At 44.4% G+C, this 26365-nt stretch overlaps 1 protein-coding gene across 8 annotated transcripts in view; it reads left to right on the forward strand.

Moving 5' to 3' along the window:
• Window positions 1–26365, forward strand: part of DNAH12 (dynein axonemal heavy chain 12) — a 277218-nt gene that overhangs the window by 13614 nt on the left and 237239 nt on the right. For all 8 annotated transcript variants that reach the window (XM_053291166.1, XM_053291165.1, XM_053291159.1 and 5 more), the window contains 8 exons: window positions 168–334; window positions 6211–6301; window positions 7481–7507; window positions 17345–17534; window positions 19952–20027; window positions 21112–21270; window positions 21690–21885; window positions 24651–24839. In XM_053291166.1, coding sequence (XP_053147141.1) covers window positions 168–334; window positions 6211–6301; window positions 7481–7507; window positions 17345–17534; window positions 19952–20027; window positions 21112–21270; window positions 21690–21885; window positions 24651–24839 — 1095 coding nt within the window. The remainder of the gene's footprint in view (window positions 1–167; window positions 335–6210; window positions 6302–7480; window positions 7508–17344; window positions 17535–19951; window positions 20028–21111; window positions 21271–21689; window positions 21886–24650; window positions 24840–26365) is intronic.

Below are 26365 nucleotides of genomic sequence, written 5' to 3' on the forward strand. Positions count from 1 at the left end.
CTTATTTATATCTAGATTAAAATCACTCTGTGTGTGTATGCGTGTGCGTGCGCGCGCCATGCTATTTTGTTGTTCTATTGTGTTTGGTATGCTGATTTTTATGCAAGTTTAATTTTAATAATCTGACCATTTCCCCCGTGCTTAGAATTGTTTGCTTGCTATTTTAGATGTCAGCACCGGGTAAATCGTCGGACGTCCCAGATGATGATGCATGGAACATTCACTTACCACCTATAGCTTTGCCCTCCACATCCAAGGAGTTGACAGAAACACAAAAAAAGTTGATGAAATACCGAAGAGTTAAGGAACAGCAAAAGATGCTTAATAAGATCATGTGAGATACCTTTTTCTATAGTTTTATTGTTAAGCATATTTATATACTTATTTATATACAACTTCTCAACAAAAAAGTATTCAAAGAGATTTATACAGAAACTGCTACATTATATGTTATACATCGTAGACATTAAGAAAGGGTAACAGTTGTACTCATATCAAACTCTGCATCTTCCATCGGATGTGAAGTTCTATGCCAGGTCTCGGAGAATATCTGTATCACCCTGGATTCCATGCAGTATTTTAACTGGCCACTGTAACTATGCTTTTAACAGCAGCTTTATGTACAGAAAAACTTCATCTGCAGATTTCTGCATATCAGGTTGTTGTTAAAGGCACAAGAACAGGTCAGAACAGGTTTTCTGATCAGTTGGAATACTAGCCAATTGCTCTGCTTCAAGCTTATTATCAGTATAAGGGTGAAGGAGAGCAGGAATTAATCCCCCTGGACACAATTTGTAGTGCTAGAATAATTAGCCTCATTTATTTAAAGAGTTTATAAAGGTTATTCCTTTTCAAAATATAGCTAGTGAGTGTACAAGTCTTCCTCATTATCCAGGCATCTATGGACATTCATTGTCATTGACTGTGATGGTGTCTTCAAATAGTAGTGCAAACATAAAAATTCTGTTAGCCGAAATCTATATTTATCACTTTAGTTGAGAAGCAACTCCACCTTTGTGAGCTTTTTGGCACCCTCAAACAATATTAGTTAATCATAAGAAAGAGTGTGTCTCCTTTTTAAAATCACGGTTTATTCAATTATTTTTAAAAATACTATTAATTTACTTTTTAGGTCAATTTGCAAATAGGATGCTTCTGGAGCTAACGTCCTTTTGTTATTATTTTAATTGTAAATTGCCCAGAGATGCATGTTTTGGGCCATATAGAAATATGATAAATAAATAAATAAATCATGACCCTGGTCTTTTTCCATTCTCCCAATTTAGATAGCATTTTATTATTTCAGTTAATTAGTACAAAACCTGTTAAAATGTATCCCATCTCTGAGAAAAATAGATTTCTTTTGTGTCTGATATTGCCACATTACACATCCTACTGTTAGTATACGGATAAACCTGGTACTACATTGTATGCTGCGTTTATTGATTTTAGATTTGCTCTTGACTTGATATCTAGAGTCAAGTTGTAGTGCATACTAAAGAATTCTACCATAGATAGAATAGGGATGTGCAGGAACTGAGGTTCCGTGTCCAGCACCAAACTGGTTCGGATGAGGTCTGAACTGGTTTGGTGCCACAGTTAGAGGAGCAGTGAGCGGGATCTTTAAAAAAGAGGAGAGCAGGTCCTTACCTGCTTTCTGCCACTGTATGCAGCTTCCTGCTGCGGCGGTGCTCATCCCAAGAACCTGTGTGCAGCACCAGCATGCACATGGTGTCCATGCATACGTGAGCGCCATTTGCATGGTCAGTATGATATTGCTGACCACGCAAATGGCGCTGGCACATGTGTGGATGCCATGTGCATGCCAGTACTATGTGCAGGTTCTTGGGACGAGTGCCTTCACAGCAGGAAGCTGCATGTGGCAGCAGAGAGCAGGTAAGAACCTGCTCTCTTCTTTTTTTAAGATCCCACTTGCCACTACCTCCTCGTGGTGCCAAACTGGTTCAAACCTTGTCTGAACCAATTTGGCTCCAAACCAGTGCACAAACCTTGGTTAGTGCACATCCCTAAGATAGATGCTTGTTACTCCTACAGTTTAAACTCCATGAAAATTCCCGATTGAAAGTCTGTTACAGTGTGCAAGGTATGTAATCTTACTAAAGAAATTCTAACATGGAGAGGCGTTAGACAAGGTTGTATTGCTGCCATCATTATTTATTTTCCGTATCAATCCTCTGGTATCTCACCTAAATAATCTCACCCAACATCCTCCAAAGCTGGCAAATAAACCTACTGCAATACTACTTTATGCGGAAGATGTGATTGTGCTGTTTCAGACCCCTGTTTGCCCAAAACAAGCATTATGTTCTTCTGCCTCATTCTGTGACAAGAAATTTTAGAGATCAATTACACTAAGACTAAGATCCTTACTTTTGCTAAGCATCCTTGTAGTTATCAGCCCATCCTCTACCCTAAAGAGTTAGCTGGAAGTGAACCCTGTCCTGACTGATGGGCTGGTGAACTCCAGGGCTCAGCCAATCCACACACCAGGTGGGTGGGACCTAGAGAGCCATGAGGAGGAAGATAAGAGTTTCTTGGTTAGAAGGGAGCAGGCTGAGGGTGAGAGCAGGACATGTGGCCATGGAGTATGACTGCGAAAGGAACTACAGATCCTTTAGAGACAGGATTGCAGGAAGCTTGATTCTCATCAGGTGTTGAGTGAGTTTTCAAGGAAAAGGGGATTCAGCATAGGGAACATTTTGATAGTCAGATTTTGCATTAGAAAGTTATATTTCTTTTGTGTGTTTTGTATACCCCTGAACCTGTTTTGTTGTTTACTTGTAATGCAACTAAGCTAAGAAAATCCATCCAGCCAGGGCATTGCAAAAGACTCTGTAAACTTTAAAAAGTGCTTTTGTATTTTCTTACACCCTTGTTCATTGCAACTGGGTAACCGCAATTTTTAAAGTGTGCCGCCGCAATATCATCTGGAGTGCTTTTGAAGTATCCTTGTAACCTACTGAGCATTTTCTTTACCTGTAACTAAAAGCTGAGAAAGCCTGAGACGGAAGCCATCTGTAGTATTCTAAATAAAGCTTTTTGTTTCTTTTGTTCTTTGCCATTTTAGAAAGCCTCTCTGAGTGGATTTTTGACTCAGGAAAGAGGCTGGAAGGGGGTTTTCTCTGGTGCAACACTCCTAGTTCTGTTAAGAAAATCTATCAGTTTTCTCACCATGTGTAGGTTTGCATGTGGAAAGTTTTTGTACTTTTCCAGTAAAAGAGGAAAGAGAGTTTCCCTGGGATTCCATCCAAGCCTGGGGCAGGGGGTGGGGTCAAGTTCTGTTGATAATTGGGTGGTGGTGGCAGCCGTGAACTACCAGAAATAAAGGAATGTTTTGGGAGAAGCCTTTGCCAGAAAGCTCAGAGGGGATGATTCAGCATTTTTCTTGTTCTGAGACAAAGACTAGTAATTTGCTACTGTCTAGGGGTTTGCACAAAACCGGAAAACCCAGTTTGGTAGAGTAGAACTGGACTCGATCCAAACTGGGTCCAGTCCGGTTTTGTGCACACTAGAGTGGTCCTGGTCCAGCTTGAGTCCGAACCAGTTTGGGCCTGGCTTGCGGGGGACAGGAGGAAAAAACATTTTAAAATTAAAAAATGGTGGACTTACTGCCATTGCAGGGCCTCAGGGAGTGCTGCTATGACCTTGCATGTGTGGGGGGTTGTCTCCTGATGTTCCCCTGCTGGTCTCACCCAGTCTCAAACAGCCCATTTCAGGGCTGTTCTGGGCCTTTCTGCACTGGGAGCAACCATTTTGGAGGCCACCATGCATGCACACTGGCCATTTGTGTGGCTGGACCCGGCCATGCAGATGGTTAGTGTGTATGTGCAGCAGCCTCCAAAATGGCCACCGCCAGTGCATAGAGGCCCAAGCCTCAAGTGGCCAAAAATGGGCCATTTGAGACTGGCAGGGGGAGGAGGAACATCAGGGGATGACCCCCCCCCCCCAGCATGACCGTGGCAGCACCTCTGAAGCTCTGCAATGGCGGTAAGTCCATCTTTTTTTCCCATTTTTTATAAAGCCCAAACCAGACCCAGGCTGGTTTGGTAGGTTTGGTTTGACCTCAAGCTGGGCCAGTTCAAGTGTGATCTGGCTCAGCCCTGAGCTAGCTCTCACATCCCTATCCTAAAGTGCGTACTTGGCAGTTGAATGGCTATGAAATTGAACAAGTTAAAATCTTTAAATATTTGGGTGTAGTTTTTCAAGCCTCTGGTGGGTGGAGTGCCCATTTGGATTATGTTTCTCAAAATGCCCCCAAATCGACATCTGCCATACAATCTTTTTACTTTATTAGAGGGGCACTACTTATTCCAGCATCAATAAAGCTATTTTTAGCTAAAGCCCGAGCACAGCTTTTGTATGGTGCACTGCTTGGTCCATATGGAAATTTTGCCTCACTGGAGGATGTGCAATCAACATTTTAAAGAAACATTTTCCATGTAGCATGCTGTGTATCAAATGTTCTCCACTGGGAAGCTGGTGTAACCAAGGTAGAGATGGGTAGGGGTGTGTCCAGAAGCATTTATTGTGGTTCAGTTTGAATTTGAGCTGTATTCAGACCGAACCACCAGTCCATGAACTGGTCTCAAACCACTGGTTCAGTTCCGTTGGTTGAACTGAGTCAAACCAGTTCAAATCAGTTTGAGACCTATGCTTGTAAAGGGGATTCCGATAAGGATCCCCCTTTACAAGCAAAGGGATGGGGGAATCCTTAAAAAGGTTTCTAAAGAGCCTTACCGGTCTGGTGGCTGGTCGTACTCCATGCATGCACAGAGGCCAGTCAATGTTGGAGCCGCGCTATGCAGGCGGGCTGTTGAGGAGTGCCAGGGGTCTTTTAGGAGCCTCTGGTTCGGTCTGCGATTGAACCATTGAACCAGCTTGGTTCGTGCACACCACTATAGACAGGGTTATGGTTAAATATCTTTGCTTATTGGTTCAGGTTATCTTTCTATTCTGTTGGATTAGTCCCACTGACGTTAGGTGATAATTTTAACACCAAGTAGAAAAGGTCGCTCCTACAGAAATTGTATTATGATGGGTTATCTCAGGATGCTCTTATAGTGATGGGCTTTGAGGAGGCTAAGTTAGCACTTAAACAATCGCTCATCACCGCCACAGCCGGGTAAATGTAGTCTTTTTGACTCTTTCGGGCCTCCATAAAGGCGAGCGGCGGTCATTTTGGATGCCGCTGCGCATGCGCAAATGCCATCTGTGAGGCCATAGGGAGGCTGGTGGGGGGAGAGGGAACCCTCGCAGACACACACACACACACACACACACACACACACACACACACACACACGTGGCTACAGAAAGCCTCCCAAAGGGGCTACAGGTAGTTACTTTTAATTAAAAAAAAAAAAAGTTCGCGGACCTGCCGGACCGGACCGGTGGTTCGGTCTGGATGGAACCAAGGGGGGGTGGTTCGGTTCAACCACGAACCCACGAACTCCCGGACCGAACCATCGGACCGGTTCTGCACATCCTTACTAACAATGTATTTATTATTTTAGTTGATTCATATACCAGCTGACTCCAAAGGCTTTAGGAGATTTACAAAAACAGCAGTACATAAAAATACAACATTAAAACAAATGCAGCAGAAAGATAGTAAAAGCCATTTTAAAAATAGTTAAAAATAGCAATTAATTGCTGCATTCATCCACAAATACATTCTAGTCAGCACTGGGGGTGGCGGGGTGGTGCTAGGCAAGGGAGAGAGAATTCTAGAATTTTAGGCAAGGGAATTCTAGGCAAGAGAGAGAATTCCCTGTTTGTCTAACTATAGCCTTTATTTCACAGGCAGATTTGCTGTAGCAGAAGTTTAGAATTCTGTGCTAATACCTCTCAGAACAGAAGACAGACATTCTGCAGTCAGAGTGCATTGTATGAATTATGAATTTTCTTGGACTGCAGTTCTAAGTCTACTTACTGGGAAATATGTTCTGCAGAAGGGGATATTGTACAATATACTGAGGGATATATTGTATCAAAGTAGGGATAAAATAATTAATGACAAATTGTTTCATGGCTAATTTTGTCTACAGTAAATAATTTAGTTTGGTTGTTCTCTCATTGTGTAACAATCTTGGAAACACTGAGAAATCTATGCTTCTGCAAGATCTTACATTACTTTTCAAATTATTGTTTATAGATGTTCCTATTTTCTAACTGTTAACTTTACTTCAGAGTCACTGAGGCTACAAAAGAATACAAAAATGCCTTAGAAGCATTTGCTAAAAGAGAGGCCGAACCTCCTGTTCCAGAATTGCCTGCTACTGTAAGTTTTGAATCAGTCTTAAGATATAATACTATTATCATAGCCTATATTTGAGAGCATTACAGCACAGCCTGTGTCATATTTGGATACAGTGAATGAACTGTGCACTGACCCTTTGAACACAATCCAGACTCCTCCTTTCCTTTCTTCTCTTGGATTTCAAGAAATCCTGTTGTAGGTTTGCATTAAGAACCCTGCCATGGCACAAAATCTAGTCTCTGTTAATAAACCCAGTTAAGTTACCAAGACTTGCATGGAGCCTGAATTCCATAGTTAAAGTTCAACAGACAACACACAATTCACAGACATTTCCCATGCATCTGAGACATACACTGAGGTTGCATCCTCAGGAGTTGCAATCAAGCACAGGCTGGATCAGTCATTGTTCAGACAAACTAGACTATGTTCAAATAATTGGGAAATATTCCATATCCTCAAGTAAACTGAGCAGAGGATTGCATTTAAGTTACACAAGTCAAAGAAGGAGATGGAGAAGCTAGTAAAAAATGACAGATTCATACTAGCACAAATAGTGATGTAATTGTTGGTGCTGTCACGGCTGGTGATGTGTCTGTTAAAATGATGGATATTTTATTATAACTCCGTTGTAATTGTTCCTCTGTGTATTGTCCCTTTTGTTTAAACAAGTGATAGTGTTCCTGGCCTTTCAGTATTGAGCTTTGTTACATTTTATGTACCTGTTACACTGTGAATATCAACTAGAGATGTGCACCAGCCAGTTTGGCGCCTCCTCTGGGAAGCACCAAATTGGCTTAGGTGCCAGTGTTTGAACCAGCTTGACGGGACGGGCAGCAGTTCCCTTAAAAAGCAGGCAAGAAGCTTCTTACCTTCTTGGTCCCCCCCCCCCCCCGCTGCTATTCCACCAGTGGTGCCCACTCTCCAAACGGCTGCGCAGGGCTGCAGAGCTGTTCCCTGCAGCCTCCGCACGGCATCGCTGGCATGCACTTTTTAAGGCAACCATTCCCTCCTGGAAAGAGGGTCTGTTGTCTCCTCCCCTCTCAGTGACTCTGCAGCAGCAGCAGGAGGTGATGATGTGGAAAACTGCCTTGCAGGCCACCACTTTATACGAATGACTTGTCATTTGATTTTATAAATTGGAGTCTGAAACTCTAACCACTGTGCTATACTGATTTTGTATTTTTGTTGTTTTTTCAACAGATGAACAGTGAGCAGAAAAAAATAAGAGTAAGTCAAAGCATTCAAATATTTTAGTCATATTGCATGATTCCTATGGCAATTCCAATTCTGTACAAAGAATGTGTAGAGAAGGAATTAAAATATGAGGAATATCTATTCTTCAGCAAATCCTTGGAGCCCAGTGCCCTGGCAGGGCCCACTAACACCAATGCAAATATGTATTAATTTATATACATACGAAGGCTCGCCATACCTGTGAGCGGTGGGGCAAAGTGGAAGGAAGTCCTTGTCCCGTTAATTTCAGTAAGACTGCTTATGAGTAACTTATTCTGGGTGTAAGCCAGTGACTCAAGTAGCCCATCTCAGAACTGTAACCTGTAAGTTGGTGTGTGTATACAAATATATACATAAAACATACACATTTAAGTGTTACAGTTAGGGAGACAGGCTTCTACAGTCACTGACTCACATCCACACTATGGCCTCATTCAGACATACAGTGAGGGAAATAAGTATTTGATCCCCTGCTGATTTTGTCCGTTTGCCCTCTGACACAGAAATGACCAGGCTATAATTGGAATGGTAGGTTTATTGTAGCTGTGAGAGACAGAATAACAACAAACAAACCCTCAAAAGCCCAGTGCCCAAAAGTCAGCGATGGATTTGCATTGTAGTGAGGGAAATAAGTATTTGATCCCCTATCAACCAGCAAGATTTCAGGCTCCCAGGTGTCTTTTCACTATATGCAGGTAACGAGCTGAGATGAAGAACACCCTCTGTAAGGGAGTGCTCCTAATCCCAGCTTGTTACAGTACCTGTATAAAAGACACCTGTCCATAGAAGCAAGCAATCACTCAGCTTCCAAACTCACCACCATGCCCAAGACCAAAGAGCTGTCAAAGGATGTCAGGGACAAGGTTGTAGACCTGCACAAGGCTGGACTGGGCTACAAGACTATCGCCAAGCAGCTTGGTGAGAAGGTGACTACAGTTGGCACGATAACTCGCAAATGGAAGAAACACAAAATAACTGTCAGTCTCCCTCAGTCTGGGGCTCCATGCAAGATCTCACCTCGTGGAGTTGCAATGATCATGAGAATGGTGACAAAGCAGCCCAGAACTACACGGGGGGAACTTGTCAATGATCTCAGGGCAGCTGGAACCATAGTCACCAAGAAAACAATTGGTAACACACTATGCCGTGAAGGACTGAAATCTTGCAGTGCCCGCAAGGTCCCCCTGCTCAAGGCAGCACATGTACAGGCCCGTCTGCAGTTTGCCAATGCACATCTGAATGATCCAGAGGAGAACTGGGCGAAAGTGTTGTGGTCAGATGAGACCAAAATCGAGCTCTTTGGCATCAACTCAACTCGCCGTGTGTGGAGGAGGAGGAATGCTGCCTATGAGCCCAAGAACACCACCCCCACCATCAAACATGGAGGTGGACACATTATGCTTTGGGGGTGTTTTTCTGCTAAGGGGACAGGACACCTTCACCGCATCGAAGGGACGATGGACAGGACCATGTACCGTCAGATCTTGGGTGAGCACCTCCTTCCCTCAGCCAGGGCATTGAGAATGGGTCGTGGATGGGTATTCCAGCATGACAATGACCCAAAACACACAGCCAAGGCAACAAAGGAGTGGCTCAAGAAGAAGCACATGAAGGTCCTGGAGTGGCCCAGCCAGTCTCCATACCTTAATCCCATAGAAAATCTGTGGAGGGAGCTGAAGGTTCGGGTTGCCAAACATCAGCCTCGAAACCTTTCTGACTTGGAGAGGATCTGCAAAGAGGAGTGGGACAACATCCCTCCTGGGTTGTGTGCAAACCTGGTGGCCAACTACAAGAAACGTCTGACCTCTGTGATTGCCAACAAGGGTTTTGCCACCAAGTACTAAGACATCTTTTGTGAAGGGATTGAATACTTATTTCCCTCACTACAATGCAAATCCATCGCTGACTTTTGGGCATTGGGCTTTTGAGGGTTTGTTTGTTGTTGTTCTGTCTCTCACAGCTACAATAAACCTACCATTCTAATTATAGCCTGGTCATTTCTGTGTCAGAGGGCAAACGGACAAAATCAGCAGGGGATCAAATACTTATTTCCCTCACTGTAATGGCTAACCGCAGTTAAAAGTGGCCAAGGTTCCAATTTTTTACACCAATTCACACTGCAGATGTTCACTAAAACGTGGTCAGCCAAACTCCAGTTTCGGGAGAGGGGAGCCCCTCCCTGCTGCTCGGCCTCCGAGGCCAATCCCAGCCAGCTCCATGGCCCGACTGTGGGCAAAGTGTCACTGCATCAGCAGCTCGGTTGTAATTTGCCACAATATAGAAGGGACATGCCAAGCACAACTGTGCATTTTTAGAGCGCTCTGCCCTCCTTCAGCAGGGAAAGAACATTGAAAGCCCTTTAAATGCCCTGCAGTGCCAGTGCTGCTTCTGCCAGTCATGGCACTGCTGCCTTCCCGGCACCCCGAAAGCACCAAACAAGCACAAATTCCTTGGTAGTTTTGGGGCTGGGTGGGGAGTGGAATTCACTGTTCCCTCTAACAGGGATTCCCAGATGTTCTTCACTACAACTCCCAGCATCCCCAGCTGCAGTGGCCTTTGGCTGGGAATTATGGGAGTCCCTATTAGAGGGAACAGTGGTGGAATTCTGCTTTCATTGTGGGAGGGGAGGGGGGAATCCACATTTGCTAGAATGGGATTGCAGATGGAGGATGGCAAAGAATGCTAGGGGGTCTGTCCCACCATAACCTGGAAAGATGTCACAAGGGGTGACACTGGAAAAGCAGCCTGTCCTGACCCAAGTGATTTCCTTCTGGCCGGCAGCTTGCTTCTGAGTTGGCTAGCACTCTCATGAGAGGGCCAGTCTACTGGGGATGTAGACTGGTTTCATCTGTAAAATGGCAAATCCCCACCCTCAGACTGCGAGCTCATGAGTACAGCCTGCTGCTAGCACTGCTTTTCTGCTGGCTCCCAGAAGCCTCTTTGCTTATGTTTGAGACTGCAGGCTTATGGGTCTCACTTTTGACATGCTCAGAAGCTTCACAGCATCATGAGCTCTCCATTTGTTGGCTTACTGGGGAACAGTCACTTAGTAGGCAGTGGGACAGTTACCCCTAGATTTAGCAGCTGCACAAGGGCCAAATTGAAAGGGAGCTTACCTTGTGCCTTCCCTTTGCTGGGATACCTGAGTAGACTCTCAAAGCTAAGTTACAACAGTTAACTCTCCATTCAAGGTCGCTCTGCACAATTGACCCATCTTTGGTTTACCTCCCATCCATAGATGCCTCAAACGAGCTAAAGGCCAATTATCTCAGCAGGGAACTCAGATAAGGCTCTTCGAATGTGCATTCCGTCCTTATCAAAAGAAGGCTAGAGTGGGCGATAGGAACTCAGAGATGAACCCATTAAAACGCTGATTAGTTTACTAGGTGTTTCCGACCGAAAAGAGTTCCCATGTTTGCACGTTCAACCACTCCATTTGTATTATCTTATTTGTACATTGTGTTGCAGTGCAGCACAACAGGCAAAAACAATGGGATCTTTAGAGATTCCCCCGGAATGTCCCTAGCCAAGAAAGAAGGTCAACTGGAATGTCCCCTCAGGACACATTTTGGGCTTTATCTGCCCCTGGATTCTTGAGCCAGTGTGCTCCCCTTGGTCTCCAGTGCTATCCACTTGGTTGCCACCTTGTGGAATTGCCTGTTACTTGAATGCTGCAGTGGACACTTGCTATACCACTTAGCTGTGTTTTGCTCTGCGGGCCATCCCTGCTTCCAGGCCCTAGATTGGCTCCCTTGCTGAATCTGATCTGCACAGCCTTCCTTGTCACCACCTGGAGTTGACTTCATGAGAACAGATGCCCTTTGTATCCATCCCTGCTACTTAACTCCCTTGATTCTTTGCTGCTGCTTGCTGCTCCCCAGTCTACCACCAAGGGTCCTTCAGTTGCTCCATAGCCACGAAGACCCACCTGCTACTGAAGGAAGAAATGAAATTGTTTGATAACTGCTGCGCTCCAGTCTGGGCTCCCTCTATCTCTGAATCTTCTCTCCTAAATCCAAGAGGCTGTTTCTCTGAGCCTCCTTTCTCTGGCCAGCCTAGAAGCTACCTCAATCTGGACAATAAGCTAAATTTCCTCTTAGCAGTTGTATGGTTAATCTTGTAACGTATTGCTTTTACTTCAGTAACAATATTGCTTTTAGTGACACTCTTATTCCATTGTACCCCTTACCCTCAAATAAAACCTTCTCTGTTTCTAAACATCTCTCTCTCTTTCTCAGCCTGTAACCAACACTTTGCATTAAAATTATTCTGATGTGGAACTGCTCCACTCTGAGCTAACTTCCTCACACAAAGCCTGAATGCAATTTTGGGGTGTTTACCAATCACCCCAGGGCAGTTCCATTAACAAGCTATCCCTCTTAAGCACCAGGGAACCTAAGGGGGCCTTACTCTGGTGGGCCCCCCAGTTCTCTTTGTTAAAAAATAGAAAATATTCTCAACTACCTTCTTCTCCCTTCATCCCTCTGAAGCCTTGCATGCATCCAAGAGGAGATCCTGACACCCAATGTGCCATAGCCTGGCTGCATGCACGGCCATGGAGTAAGCTAATAGGACTGCATATTTGCACAAATTTAAAAATCCCAGGTCCACTCCACCTGTGTGCCAAATGCAGATAAGTGGGCATGAGGAATTGCAGGAGAGGGCAATTTGCTCTTCTCCACCAACTCCAGGGCAGTGCGGTTGACCGCAGGTGAGGGCACACCTGTGCACATGCACTCTCATGAGCGGGCATAGTCTGCATGGGCTTTGGTGCCCATCATCATCACAGAGGAAGTATCGCTCTAAAAATGAGAGTGATTCTTATTCCCTGGCCCTGCTCATGAGTAAGCGAAGGTTGTGACACCCCTCCTTGGAAGTGGCTGGACCCCACTTCCCCACCCTTTCTTTATAAAAAATAGAACAGATCCCCCTTGAACCTCCCCACCTTCTTCCCATGTGCAGATTTTCATTCACCCAGAGGCCATTTAGACACTCCCTTTCTCCTTGTCTGAGTGCATATGTAGAGGGGAGGGAGGAGTTGACACCAGGACGGACCTTTAAATATTCAAAATTCCCTGGTCCTACTCCGTTGTCATGCTGTATGCAGATATCCCACTGTGGGGATTTCCTGGAGATGTAAGCCCCTGTTCCCCAGCCACCATGGGACAGAGGGGTAGACATTCCAGGGCATGGACAGAGGCTCACATGGGTGGGCTGGAAGGGGACACAGCTTCACAGCAGCTTGCCTGCGGTCACCAAGACAAGGAAACCAGTCTCTGGGGCAGTACTCCCTGTGATTCGCCTGCACACAGCAACCTGGCTCTATTCAGAGCCCCCATGGCCTGACACTCTCATGAAGGAGGTGTTGTTTGGGAAAGGGAATGTATTGGCCTCTTGAATCAGTTATGCTTTGTCTGGGCATTTATCTCCTTTCCCTCCCTGCAGTGGCCCTTCTCACGAGTTCTCTGGGGGTGTCCCCATAGTCTTGCTCTCATGCCTGGTCAGTGAGCCCTGGGTCAGGTGGCTGGATCCTTGAAGAAGGATTACAGTTGACCCAAGACTGACCTAGGTGACTGGTCTCGATCATGAGTAAGCCTGGGGGAGGCACAAAGCCCCCAAAGGCGAAGGGGCTGGGCCCCCTTCCTCAACCGTTTTGTGAAAAGAATATAACTTGGCTGCTCAGGAATCCCTTCTAGGGGGCAGCCTTTCTAACCGTGCCTATAGCACCATTTGCATGGATGGTGTGGACACCAAGCTGTGGTACGGACCCTCAAACTCATTCAAAATTCCTGGGTCTGGCCCGGCATGCAGCAATATGCAGATCTCCTGGCATGGGTATTGCCGGGGAGGGGATCCCTGGTCCCCAGCTGTCCCTCAGGGGAGCGGGCAGGGGTTCTCATGTCCACATGGGTGGGCCGGCTGGCAGGTGGCACATTTCTGCAGCAGCTTGGCCATGGTACCCAAGATGTGGAAAGCTGTCTCCGGGGCTGCCATCCACAAAGCAACCTTGCTCTCTATAGAGCCTCAATGGTCTGACACTCCTGTGAGAGGTCTATTTGTGAGAGAAGGGGACTCTTTGCTGTCACATAATATTGGTGATTGTGGTTGGCTGTTCTTTCTCCTTCCCTTGGATTGTTCTTCTCATGAGTTCTGTGGGGTGTCCCTATGGCCCTTCACTCTCATGATTGAGCACTGTGCCCCGGCTCAGGTGGCTCATTGCTCGCAGTCGTGCTCTCCTCTGGGGAGAGCACTGGGGCACTACAGACATACTGGGGCTCTACTGATCCTGTCAACTGGCCTTGATCATGAATAAGTCTGGGGAGCAAGAACCCCTCAAAGGGGAAGGGGCTGGGCCCCTTCTCCAACTTTTCAGTGAGAAAGATAGCGCTTGGAAGCTACAGAATCTTTGCTTGTGGTGGCCTCTCAAACCGGGACAGGAGCCCCTCCCCCCCAAAAAATTGCTCTGCGGCCAGAGAGGGGATGCCATGCTCATGCTAGCCATCCCTCCCATGTGAGGGCATACCAGCTTGCATCAATGGTGTAGACCCAAGGGTTGGCACGGACCTTTAAACCCATTAAAAGATCCCAGGCTGGGTCCGATGCAGATCTCCCAGCACAGGCATTCCTGGGAGAGGATACCCCTGCTTTCAAGCTACCCCAAGACATTGGCTCATGTGGGGCTGTGGGCAGGGGCACACATCCCCACATGGGCATGCAGATTGGCAGGGCTCAGGGTTTAACAGCAGCCTGGCAGCAGTCGCTGAGACCAGGACAGCACTTGTCTAAGTACCCGTCCCCATGACTTTCATGCATAGATCATCTTCCCTCGCTCCCCTTAGTCTGTCACTCTCTTGAGAGAGCAGTCCGTGGGCCAATGGGCCAGTGTTGCAGCATGCACCGAGAGTACCACCGAGTACAAATTGAATACTATCTCATGCATTTTATATTAGTGCCCACAGACGGTTCTTCTCATGAGCAAGACTAGGGAGCAAATATCCTCACCCAGGGAAGGGGCTGCCCCCCCTTCCCCAATTTATATGTGAAAGAATAGAACTTTGCTGCTCTGCCTTTTATACCCAACCAGTGTTCTCACTATTTTTTTTTTTTTTCATTTTTGTGTGTAATGAGTTCTGGGCGGGAATACAAGTCAGTGTATGCACACATACATTCCGAATGGGGCGTTCCTGATTCAACCTGAGTGGGATCTAAAATTTAACTAAGCGGATATTTAAAAAACTTGTGAGAGCATGCATGTTTGCACGCCTTAGAGGGAATACGGTACCCAACCCCAGGAAACCCTTTCCTCTGGGCACTTGCTCCCCTCTGGAACTGTGTAGGGGTGCCATGCAGTTTTCCCTCTAATTTTTTTAAAATAGTGATCAGGGAGAGGTCTGTCCTGGGCAGCAGCAATGAGGCAGTGTGTGTACATCACACACACACACACACACACACACACACACACACACACACACTCTACATTCAGACACACACACTCACACATACACTACACTCATGCACACTCTCTCACACAATGATTTTTCTTTTTTACACTGCGGAAAGCACAGTGCACATTTTTTTAAACCTCCCCCCCCATGGGGGGAGCCAATGCTGCCTCCCATTTTCCTCCCTCCACCCCCAGCTCTGTGACTTGGGGGAGGAGACACCGCTGGAGGGGAGCCACTGCTAGGGGGAGCCACCACTGCTGCCTCCCATCCTCCTACCCCCCACCTCCAGGCCCCCGGGTCCAGTTTCCATCTGTGCTGCTGGGGCAGGGAGCCACTGGGGAGGGAGCCGTGGTGGGGAGGAGCCATCACTGCCTCCCCCTGTTGTCCTCTGTCCCATCCTCTTCTGGCTGCAGATATCGTGATCTGCAGCAGGAACTGGAGGAGGAAGAGGCCTGGCAGGGCGGGGAGAGAAAAGGAGGGAGAAGTGGTGGCAATCCGGCTGGGGAAAGCTCGGCAATTTTCCCAGCCAGGGGTGGGGGAAACAAGGTGGCGGGTGCAGCAGAGACTGCATGCCCACCAGAATCTTCTGTGCGAGGGGCTGGGATTTGGTATGGATGTGAGCACCTTAGAAGGAACAGTGGTGCCCTGCCCATGTTGCCCACTGTGCGAGGGGCTGGGATTTGGTATGAATGTGAGCACCTTAGAAGGAATAGTGGTGCCCTGCCCATGTTGCCACTTGGAGTGTTTGTGAACATACACAACTGTTGCTCTTTTCTCAGGGAGCAAAACACTTGGTGCCCATCCTCCCTCTCCCTACTGCTTGCCAGGTGGGGGAAGCAAGGGACAGAGTGGGAATTGGGACTGCCCCCGAGCGACTGTGCAGCTTGACAGGCTGACAAGGCCAGGATGGGGCGTGGCGGTGTCCCTGTAGCCTGGCAACTCCATAGCTGTGTAGCTGACAGGAGGTGTGGGGCTGGTTTTCCGAGAGGCTATCTGTGAGAAGCAGCAAAGACATGGAGCAGCCATGTCCTTGGGCAGGTCTGCACTGCCACCTCTATGACTGAGGTTTGAAAATTGGTGTGAAACTGCAGTTATAGGTGTGTAAGCAGTCGGACATAATGCTTTGGGGGCAAAACCTCAGTTGTAGGCGGTGAACTTTAGAGAGAATCGAAGGTTCCAATAGAGAGAACTGAAGGTTCCAATTGGAGTTTGGTGAGACAAACCTGAGGTAGCTTTCAGCCCGTTAACTGCGGTTTCATGCATTTGGGCTTAATGGAGTTACAACCTTGGCCAGGATTAACTGTGGTGAGCCATTATGTCTGAATGTGGCCTAAGTTACTTGTAAGCACTCCTACTGAAATTAATTCTATTAATTTCAATGGGAGTACTCTGTGCTAATTTTCTAAAGCCTGTCAGTCAGGCTGATGGGAGGGGAACGCTGAGCCAAACACAACCTACCAGACTTCATGTTTTTTTGGTCTTGCTAGGACTGCAAAAACAGGAGCATTTCCAGACGAAGTTTTTAGCTCGCTTGTCCTTCAGAATGGAGGGTGTGTGTTCACATATCTGCCAGTTTTACCCCGAAGTTCCTGCGAGCTCTTGGGGAGCACTCCACACCCTATTTGAGATTTTCACTATGCATTGAAACATAGCCCGATTTATGTCCGGGGTTAAAAAAATCTACTTTTTTGCAGGGGGGGGTTAGGGGGGCAAATTCAAATTTGCAGGAAAGCTTCACAGTAAACTTGCGGTAAAGCCTGCTGTCTGGAAATGCTCCAGGTGAGGTTAGCAGTTAAATGAGTGGTAGGCAGTGTTTGGCTTAGTGAGTTATATGTTATGCAGACCTGTGTTAGATAATCCATGCTGTTTTGCGGACCAGGTGGCAGATACTATAGTCCAACATGGTTTTGTGGGGTTTTTGTTTGTTTGTTTGTTTAAATAGTTCAAAATTATTTCTTCCACTGATCTCTTTGATACAGTGCAGTCTTTAATACAGCTGACCTCCAGCTGTTTTTGGATTACATCTTCCATAATCCCCAGCCACAGTGGCCGATAGTCAAGGATTATGGGAGTGGTAGGCCAACATCTGCAGGAGGGCAAAAGTTGAGCAACCCTGCCTTAATATATAGTTCCCTTCTTCATCCTGTGCCGTGACGTAACCTGATGTGTATAATTTCTGCAATGACATTATATTGTTCTGCATGTCAACTTTAGCTAAAAGAAGTTTGCCTCATTTCCTGACAAGGTTTTCTATCTAAGCCTCTGAGGCAAGATAGAAAGGCAAACTAAATGTAACTGTTTTATCTTTTTAATTATCAGCAAGGGGAAATCCATTATTTGATCTTGCATAACAGGGTTTATGTACATGACTATGATGTCATTTCAGACCAACTATCTCTTTATGAAGAAATGCGTAGAAAGTAATCCTGTGGTGCCTATACAGCAGGAATGGTTAGCCTCTATGCTCACTTTGATTCCTCCAAATCTAATGGAAGGCAAGGCCAGAGAGAAACTGGTGGAAGAGCTCTTAGCTGAGATAACAAATGATTATGAAGCCAGCATGAAGAGATATATGGGTAAGTGCCACTAGGAGTACTATATTATGATGAATTTATGTTAATATGACCCTGTGCTCAGCTTCGTTTTGGCTGGGTCCAAATAAAGTGAGGTTCCTGAATAAAGTGAGATATCTGAATAAATAAAATGAGGTACCTACCTTGATTGTTTGTGTAGTCTCTTTTCCCTCACAGACCACTTGAAAATGGCATGATGCATAAAAGGAAAATAAATTAAAAACAATATAAAACACACACGCACTCCACTTTAGGGTAACCAGCCCTCCAGCACTGACATCAATCTATAGTTGATGTTTGAAAACAAGCCTGAATATATAGTGAAAAGTGTGTGTGTGTGTGTGTGTGTGTGTGTGTGTGTGTGTGTGTGTATGGGGGATCTCCAGGAAGGAATAGCTTCAGTTGGAGTTAGCAACTATTTTGCAACTATTCCTCTTGCTATGCAAAACACTTGAACTTTATTGTTGTATATTAATAATGCTGCACTCACTGTCACAAGTTGGATAAGCATAAGGAGAATTCCTCAATTACCATGATCACGTATCCATCACCCATGGTGTCTTTAAAGAGGAAATCATCCAGGAAGATGGAATGATAATGAGGCAGTTTAATTCAGGGGATTAGATGGATCGCCCACAGAGCTATCAGCTCCTCCCCACATTCCCTGCAATCTTTTTCCTGTGCAATCCCACTGGCTTACTCCAGGTTTTTTCTCCAACCAATCACAAATCACAGCAGAGAGGCAGAGAGTGAGAGAGCTTTGTTGTTGTTAGTTTGACAGCTACAGAGGAGCGGAAGACAGCATGACAGGTTGCCAAAAGCTGAATCAAACAGCAGAACACTTAACCCTTGCCTTTGTGAGTGACTGCCTTCATCACCTCATGCCCCCCCCACATCCCCCCCAAATGATTTAAGAGGCAGGGAGGGAAGTTTAAAGCAGAAATCAGAGCTTTGCTTTCTCTCTGTCATGAAGAAAATTGCAGGCTAGTGGAATCAGCTCAGACAAAAAGGCTCAGGTTACTTCCATTCTGCATATCTAAAGCCTATGTAAACTCCCCTCATTGAGTTTTGAAAAACTCTGAATTACTGACATGACCACTCCACACATCAAAGGAGAAGTGGAGGGGCACAACAGAAGCCTCAGATTTTTTCCCCAAAAGCTGCTGAAACTAGAAGATTTTTTTAAAGCCAGACATACTTTGGGCTAAGCCAGAATGTGCAGCCTTGATTTGGGGGGAAAACAGAGTCCTGTCTGTACTGGTCCCCGATAGTCCGCAGGGACTTCAGGGAAAATACAGCTAATAAGTGGACTGGCACACTCCATGCCTGAGGATATTCAAAGTAAAAGCCCTGTGTGTAAAGCCTCCAGGAGCATTTCCAGATGGGGCTTTTAGCTCGCTTCTCCTCTGGAATGGATGGTGTGCGTTCACATGTTGGACAGATTTACCCCAAAGTCCCTGTGAGCTATTGGGGAGCATTCCAGATATGATACAGGTGCAGCTGCTGCTGGAAGAGCTGTGTGCAGCAGCAGCAGCTGAAGTCTCTCCATGCTGTTGATGGTTTCAGCAAAAAACAAAACAAAACACTCCTCATCAGCAAAGACCACAAGGCCTTAGCTACAACATTTTTACTCCCAGCTCCCCTGCACCAAAACACACACTCTCTCTCCCCAGCTCTCCCCAGACACCTTTGTTCTCCTTCACAGCTTCCCCACTCCACATATATACACACACCCTCTTGAGGAGGAAAAGGGGGCAGGGGAAGCAAGAGGACTTGGCTCAGCCCAGAGAAAGGGTGTAAACTCAGCAGGTAGCAAAAACTGTAGCCTTGATCTGGATGTATCATGTATATTTTTCTCCATTCGTCTCATTTTCTCAAAGTATTTTAATATGTTCATTGTCAATTATATATAGCATTTATATAGTGATTCACACACATTGTCTTAGTAATTCTTATAACGCCATTGTAAGGTAAATCAACCTTATTACCATTCAGTAGACAAATGGCTGAGGTGGGGAGGTGGTTGCCTGCCTGCTTGTGGTCTTTCTGGACATATGTGTCTTGCTGCTGATGGAATTGGAATACTAGTCTAAGTAGATTCTTGGCTTAATCCATCAGGGCTGTTCTTACATTCTGGTTCCTAACGCCACTTCATGACTGACACAAGTGTTAAACTTGGTGATTTAAAAAATTCATTCTCTTTTTACAACAGAGATAAGTTAATATAAAATATTTAAACTATTTCCTCAGTAACATTTGAGGAAACTCCTTAAATAAGTTAACAGTCCTATTGATCTGCTTATAATAACAACAAAAAAATGAGATACTCGTTTTTTTCTGTGTTAAAAAAATCATGAGATACTCTAGAAAAACTGGAGTACTTGTTTTAGTAATGTTTCCTAATTTATAATATTTTCCAGTGCGAAGTGTTCTTGTCAAGCCTAAGGTAATAGGGCTTGAATATGAGATAGAGGGACCATTGCCAGTTGAACCACTGTGAGTAAATTAAATTAATAAAATAAATGCTTTATGGTCTTATCAGCCCACCCGATACATGTTTGTATGTACGGTATGAGACACCTTGCTCACTTTTGCTGTCTGCTTGTGGGTAGTATAATATATGGACGTTCATTGACTATAATGTCATTCTCCCAACCTCTTACCCATGGGCTCTCAGAGGCAGGGTGTCGGGAGTGTGTAAAAGGAACAAGAGAAAGGCATGCCCAAAATGTTTTGTTTGTCACCATGTCCTTGCCATTCTTCTGCAACAAAGATATGGGGTAGAGTGGGAGAGAAGGCAGCAAGGGGCCCATGGGGGCAAGGGCCCATTTTAACTTCTTGTCCTAGGGCCCACTCCAACCTTGCTATATGACTGGGAAGGAGAGTCCCACATCACCCCAGGTCAGTGCATGTAGCACAGTAGAAGGTGTGCGCAAGGAGCGTTGGGAGGAGTTTCCCTCCCAGCACTCCCTGAACACACCTCCTGCCTCACCTCACACCCTTTCCCACCAATTGCTGGGCTGGTAATGAGCTCTGCTTTCTCCAGGGTTTTTAGCTGTTTGAATGTTTTAATTGGTTTTATTCTGTTTTTATAGTTGTGATTTTAATTAACTGGTTTTACTTGTTTTTATTCTGTTGTAAACCGCCCTGAGCCATTTTGGAAGGGCGGTATATCAATCAAGCAATCAATCAAATAAATAAATAAAAATAAGGCTCCTCCCCTGCACCAGAAGTGCACAGTACTGTACAGAGACTGCTGCACTACAAGTGACCACCACCACCACGATACCAACATAGTGGAGTGGTGCAGATTATTCAGCTTCTGCACCCCCAAATCACAGACCTAGTGTCTGGGACCTGACAAGGGGCTTCCCGTTCCACCAGGCAACCTGAAGGCAATGTCTAGGGCCTAATTCTGTTGGGAGCAGTGTTTTTTCTGACACAAGAAAATGAAAATATTAAAATCAAACTGTTACACATTTTTAAGGCAGGGAAGTATCTTTGTGATATATTGATAAGAGGTATGAAGTTACTTTGTATTAATCTCTGTTCAATATCTTAATACTATTTATTTTTCCAGAGGGCTAGACTTTTCCAGGCCTTGGCATAAAAGCTTTGTACAAGCAAGAAAACAGATTAACACAAATTTACATATTCTCCATCCAACTCTAAGGATTTTATTGGATATTGGTTACAGAACCTTTTCTAAGTTACTCATAGTAGATATGTCAAGTTTCAGGTAAAATTTATGTTATTGAATTAGTATTTTAAATGTAGAATGTATGAATAGTCTAGTTACGCACACTGTGTTATGAAACTAATGTATTTTTATGCCCATTTGTAACAAATTATTTAATGTGTTACACTGAGGCCTTAACATGGGAGACATTAGACAGCCTCAGTAAAATATCTATGTACTTGTGATATTCTATTACTATTATTTCTTATTTGATTATTCAAATTTTGCAACATATTTTACTTATGACAACCCTTGAGCATTCTTTCCTCCAAATAAAATATGGACTCAGTTGTTTAATATGTAAATGCTAACATTCTAGTTCTCTGTGTGCATATTTATTATATATTTTATGATACTATACAGAATTGGCTTTGTCTAATGCTAATTTTTCTGATTGGTCTTGTTTTATTGATACACAGGTCTCGAGGCCCAGTTGAATGTGAATCACTTCAAAATGATGTGTCTATAAACTGCCTAAAAACAGAAGAAAAAATATTAAATACATGGTACCCAAGTGTAATCAATCTCTTTACCAGAAAAGAAGCACTGGAAGGTGTAAAGACAGACAAAGTTGATTCTTTTTACAATTGCGTAGCTACACTTATGTCTAATCAGGTAAAGCTCATTTTTCAGCTCAATTCTTGGCCAGTCCAAAGCCCCATGCATGCAGTTCCATATGCATATGCTGTCTCATTCATTTCAGCACAAGAGTAGCTCAGGGTATATGGAAAGTGCAAGTCATTTAATTGGTACTAGAGAAAGACCTGCTGTTCTGGTAGCTCCAGGTTTTAACACTCACATCAATTTTGGAGGATGAATACAACTGAAGGAAGCCCAGGCGGGTGCGCGGCTGGGGGAGTCAGTCATGTAACTAGCCTCTAGGGGGCCTCCAAGGCAGTGGGCCCCCAGACAACTGTCTCCCCTTGCCCTATTATAGTTACGCCCCTCCTCTTGATGTTATCCTTTGTGGAAACAAATGGGAACTCTTGTGTGAGGGTGGATTTTTGTGTGTGCATCAGACACACCTCCAAGAATTCACTGGATCAGGGCATGTATTTATTGTGTGTATGTGTAAAAATACAGCTATAGTCCTCTCCCTGCTGATGCCAGTGGGAATTATGTGAACCTAAGGTAACTGAGATTTGTATATTTAGTCACATTAATTAGATCACATTAATTGTCCCCTAACAACCAGGCCTGCATTTTATTCGAAAACTTAAAACTTGCCACTAGGAGAACATATTAAATCTGTATTTTATAAAGCAAATTAAAATGGAAACAAGAAAGGTTTTGTGACAATTAACTAGCAATGGCTGACATGATGAGGAAAATTAATCAATACTATCTTCTCCCGCGCAGACATCTCCTTGCTTGCCCCCGCTGCTGCAGCCCCTGCTTTATTGCTCAGTGTCTCAGTGTCATAAATTTCTTTGTACATGCAGTTTTTGATCTCAGTCTCTAATTAGTGAGTCAAATGATCTTACTCTTGAGAGATCTATGTACAGTTGACCATGACTACAAACTGGAGAAAGGAGAAACTGGAGAAAGGAGATGTCCTCAAACAACCTGTGGGGCGATGAAGTGTGTCCTTCCAGTTGACACCTGACATGACCCAACATAGCTCCCTGTTCTCTTTCATGCAGACTGAAGGCTTGCTTTATTTCTCTCTCCTCCCCCCACACACACTTTCCCCTCTTCCTTCTTCCTTTCTCTTTTTCTCTCTTCCCCTCCCTCCCTCCCTCCCTCTTTCATCCCTCTTTCTCTCCCATGTGAGGGCTTGGTGTTTCCAAAGGGACAACTCTCACCTCCATTGCCCTCAGCAGTCATGGACACTTGTGTCTCCCACCTCCAGTCCCAGAAGCAAAGCAGCTGCGGGGGTTGCCTCACAAGCCTCTGTGCACAGCACCCAGGCGTCTGCCTTGGCTGGCCTCACTGCCACCCATTCCTGCAATCCACCCGACTTTCAAGCTTGCATGGCACAAAAAGAGCCATGAAAACCACAATTATTAGGTCCAAATTAAAACTGAAAATTATAAAAAGCTAAAGAAGCTAAAGAATGTACCAGATATAACAAAATAATAATGGTGCATTTTTTAAAAGCTTCCTTAAAAAGGTGTGTTTTAAGAAGTTTTTTAAAAACACTGAGGGAGGGAGCATGGTGAAGCTCTTCCGGTACAGAGCCTGATTGTAGGGATACGTTATATATTTTAGCAAGGAGGTCATCAATTTCTTGTTTGAGTTCTTTGAGGACTCCTGGATGGATGCCGTTTAATGGTCCAATCACCTCCCTGGCAGGTTTCCTGCTTCTGATATATTTAAAGAAGTTTTTGTTATTCCCCTTGATGCTTTAACTAAATGTTCCTCAAACTCTCTTTTGGCCTCCCTTATTGTCACCGACCTTGCATTTCTTTTGCCAGAGTTTGTGTTCCTTTCTGTTCTCTTCATTTGGGCAGGCCTTCCAATTTCAGAAGGAAGTCTTCTTCTTCTATATGGCTTCCTTGACTTTACCTGTTAGCCATGCTTGCATCCTCCTGGACTTAGTGGTACCTTTCCTCTTTTTGGTATACATTCTGACTAGGCTTCTACTATTGTGGTTTTCAGTAAACTCCATGCATTTTGGTGGAGCGAAGTGACACTCCTGATTTTCCCTTTCAGTTTTCTTTTCACCATACTCCTCATTTTGTAGAAGTTTCCTCTTCTGAAATACAAAGTGTCTGTGTTAGACTTCCTTGGTGATTCTCTCCCTGTATGTGTGCTGAATTTGATCGCACTATGGTCACTGTTCCCTAAGGGATCGATGGCACTGACATCACGCACCAGGTCCTGGGTGCCACTCAGGATTAATTCCAAGGTCACCTTCTCTCTGGTTGGTTCCATGACCAACTGTTCTAGGGCACAGTCATTCAGCATATCTAGAAATTTGACCTCTTCGGATGTATACCTTTTGGATACTAGCACATCCAGCCTTTTAATCACCAAGGCTCAGAAGCAGAAGTAACTTGCAGACTGCATATCTGAGAGCAGGCCAAAGAGAGAGGAATGATTGCTCAATTGGGTGCTAAGTCCACTTATAGGCTCAGCCTCACCCACAGGAATGGTAGGATGATTTGTGTTGATCATGTCCTAGATTTGTATCCTTTATTCTACATTTCAATATTTGGATTTTTATATAATTTCCCATTCTACAAATTCAACTTGGATTAATGAAGTTAGGAGAAGTTATTTAAAGCCTGGCACAATATGATGATATGGGTAGAAAATTCCCCTAGTCTTTGAAAATTATGCATGTCAATATATGTATATATATTTGATGGGGTGGAGGGTGAGGGAGACATTTTATTTTGTTACATGTAATGAAATAAATCTGTGCTCTTTTCTAGATTAAGGAGTTATTGAAAAGAACTGTAGAGCATTATGTGCAACTGTTTGATCTTGATGACCAAAGATGGCTGCCTTTATTTAAGATGGAGCTGACTTTCGATTATGAGAAAATGGACTTTTATCCAAGCTTTCAAGATCTGGAGAGTTCTATTTTGTTTATAGTTAATTTGATTGCACAGACACTGCAGGTTCAGTTTAGTTCGCTGTTATTTTACTTTATAAATGTTTAAGAGTGCTGAATGTTAAATGGCTTCTACCTCAACCTTAAACATAATTATTTTAAACCAAGTCCAATTTACTTCAATTAATGTTTCAAGTATGTGTATATAGGATCACAATCTTACTTGCCAGTACTAAACACGTTGCATTTAACTATATTGCTGGAAATCAATTGGACTTCCTTCCACTTAATACTTACAATTCCTAACAGGCATCTAAGAGACCATGGATTCTTAATGCTACATACTCTGATTCAGAGTATGTAGAAACATACATTATTTGACCAGGTTAGTTGAAGAGCAATACATGCAAACATACCTTTTGTTCTCCAGGGGTGAGCTCAAGGTTAGGAAACCAATTCTGCCAGATTGCTGAAGAAACCAAGTGTGCAAAGTTTGATTGGTTGGCTCATGTGATATCATGACCCTTCCTCCCTTGAGTAATTTTGCAACTTGAAAAAAGTGTGTGTGTGTGTGTAATAAAGCAATGTACAAAATGTTCAGTTGAATAAATTTGCAAGTACTGATTTAAAAAATAAAAGATGAACAGACTGCCTAAAGTAAGGCAGATAAGTAAGGGCAACATATTGAAACAACATTTGATTTGATATTAGGCATGTCTGTAAAATTAATTGCAAAGGCAGGGGAAAGCTGTGAGAAAAAGGAAGCTGTTTCCCCAGGAGAGAGAGAAAAACACAGTGACTGACATCTTGAGTAATGCCATATGTGTGTGTCTAACACCAGCACACACTCATTGCTAGTTCCTGCACTTGTGCAAGAACACAACTATTTTCAGCCCTGCCACTGCACTCTGGAAGCACTTTGTTACATCTGAAACACATCCCTGACCCTGTAACAAAACACTTCGAGATAGTGGGGAGAATGCCCACATAGCTGCACTCTTACACAGAGGAGATTGGATCCTGTTCAATGTTTTCAAAGTGCATAATGTTTAGGGATATGTAGTCTTTGCTTCTAATCAGATGCTCTGCTCATCTGAATTTGTGGTGAATTTGTAGCTCTACTATTGATTTATTCATGGATTATCTGGAAAAGAAAGTAAAGAATGAGATAGTAAAGTCTGCATATGAAACAAGATACTTGCTAGTCAGATCCAAAGCAGACTGCAGAGGTAGAGAAGAATTTCATAAAAATAAGCACCATACAGCATGAGTCTATGCATGTTTATTTGGAAGTAATTCTCCAAATATGTTCAGTTGTGTTTGTTTTCAGGTTAGCATGCATGCATTTGCAGCCTAAGTAAGAAAAGTAGCATATTGCATGTTTCCCCAGGAGAGAGAGAAAAACACAGTGACTGACATCTTGACTAATGCCATATATGTGTGTCTAACACCAGCACACACTCCGTGCTAGTCCCTGCACTTGTGCAAGAGCACAACTATTTTCAGCTCTGCCTCTGCACTCTGGAAGCACTTTGTTACATCAGAAACACTTCTCTAATCCTGTAACAAAACACTTCCAGAGCGTGGGGAGAA

The sequence above is a fragment of the Hemicordylus capensis genome, chromosome 2 (assembly GCF_027244095.1).
Source record: "Hemicordylus capensis ecotype Gifberg chromosome 2, rHemCap1.1.pri, whole genome shotgun sequence".
Classification (NCBI taxonomy): domain Eukaryota; kingdom Metazoa; phylum Chordata; class Lepidosauria; order Squamata; family Cordylidae; genus Hemicordylus; species Hemicordylus capensis.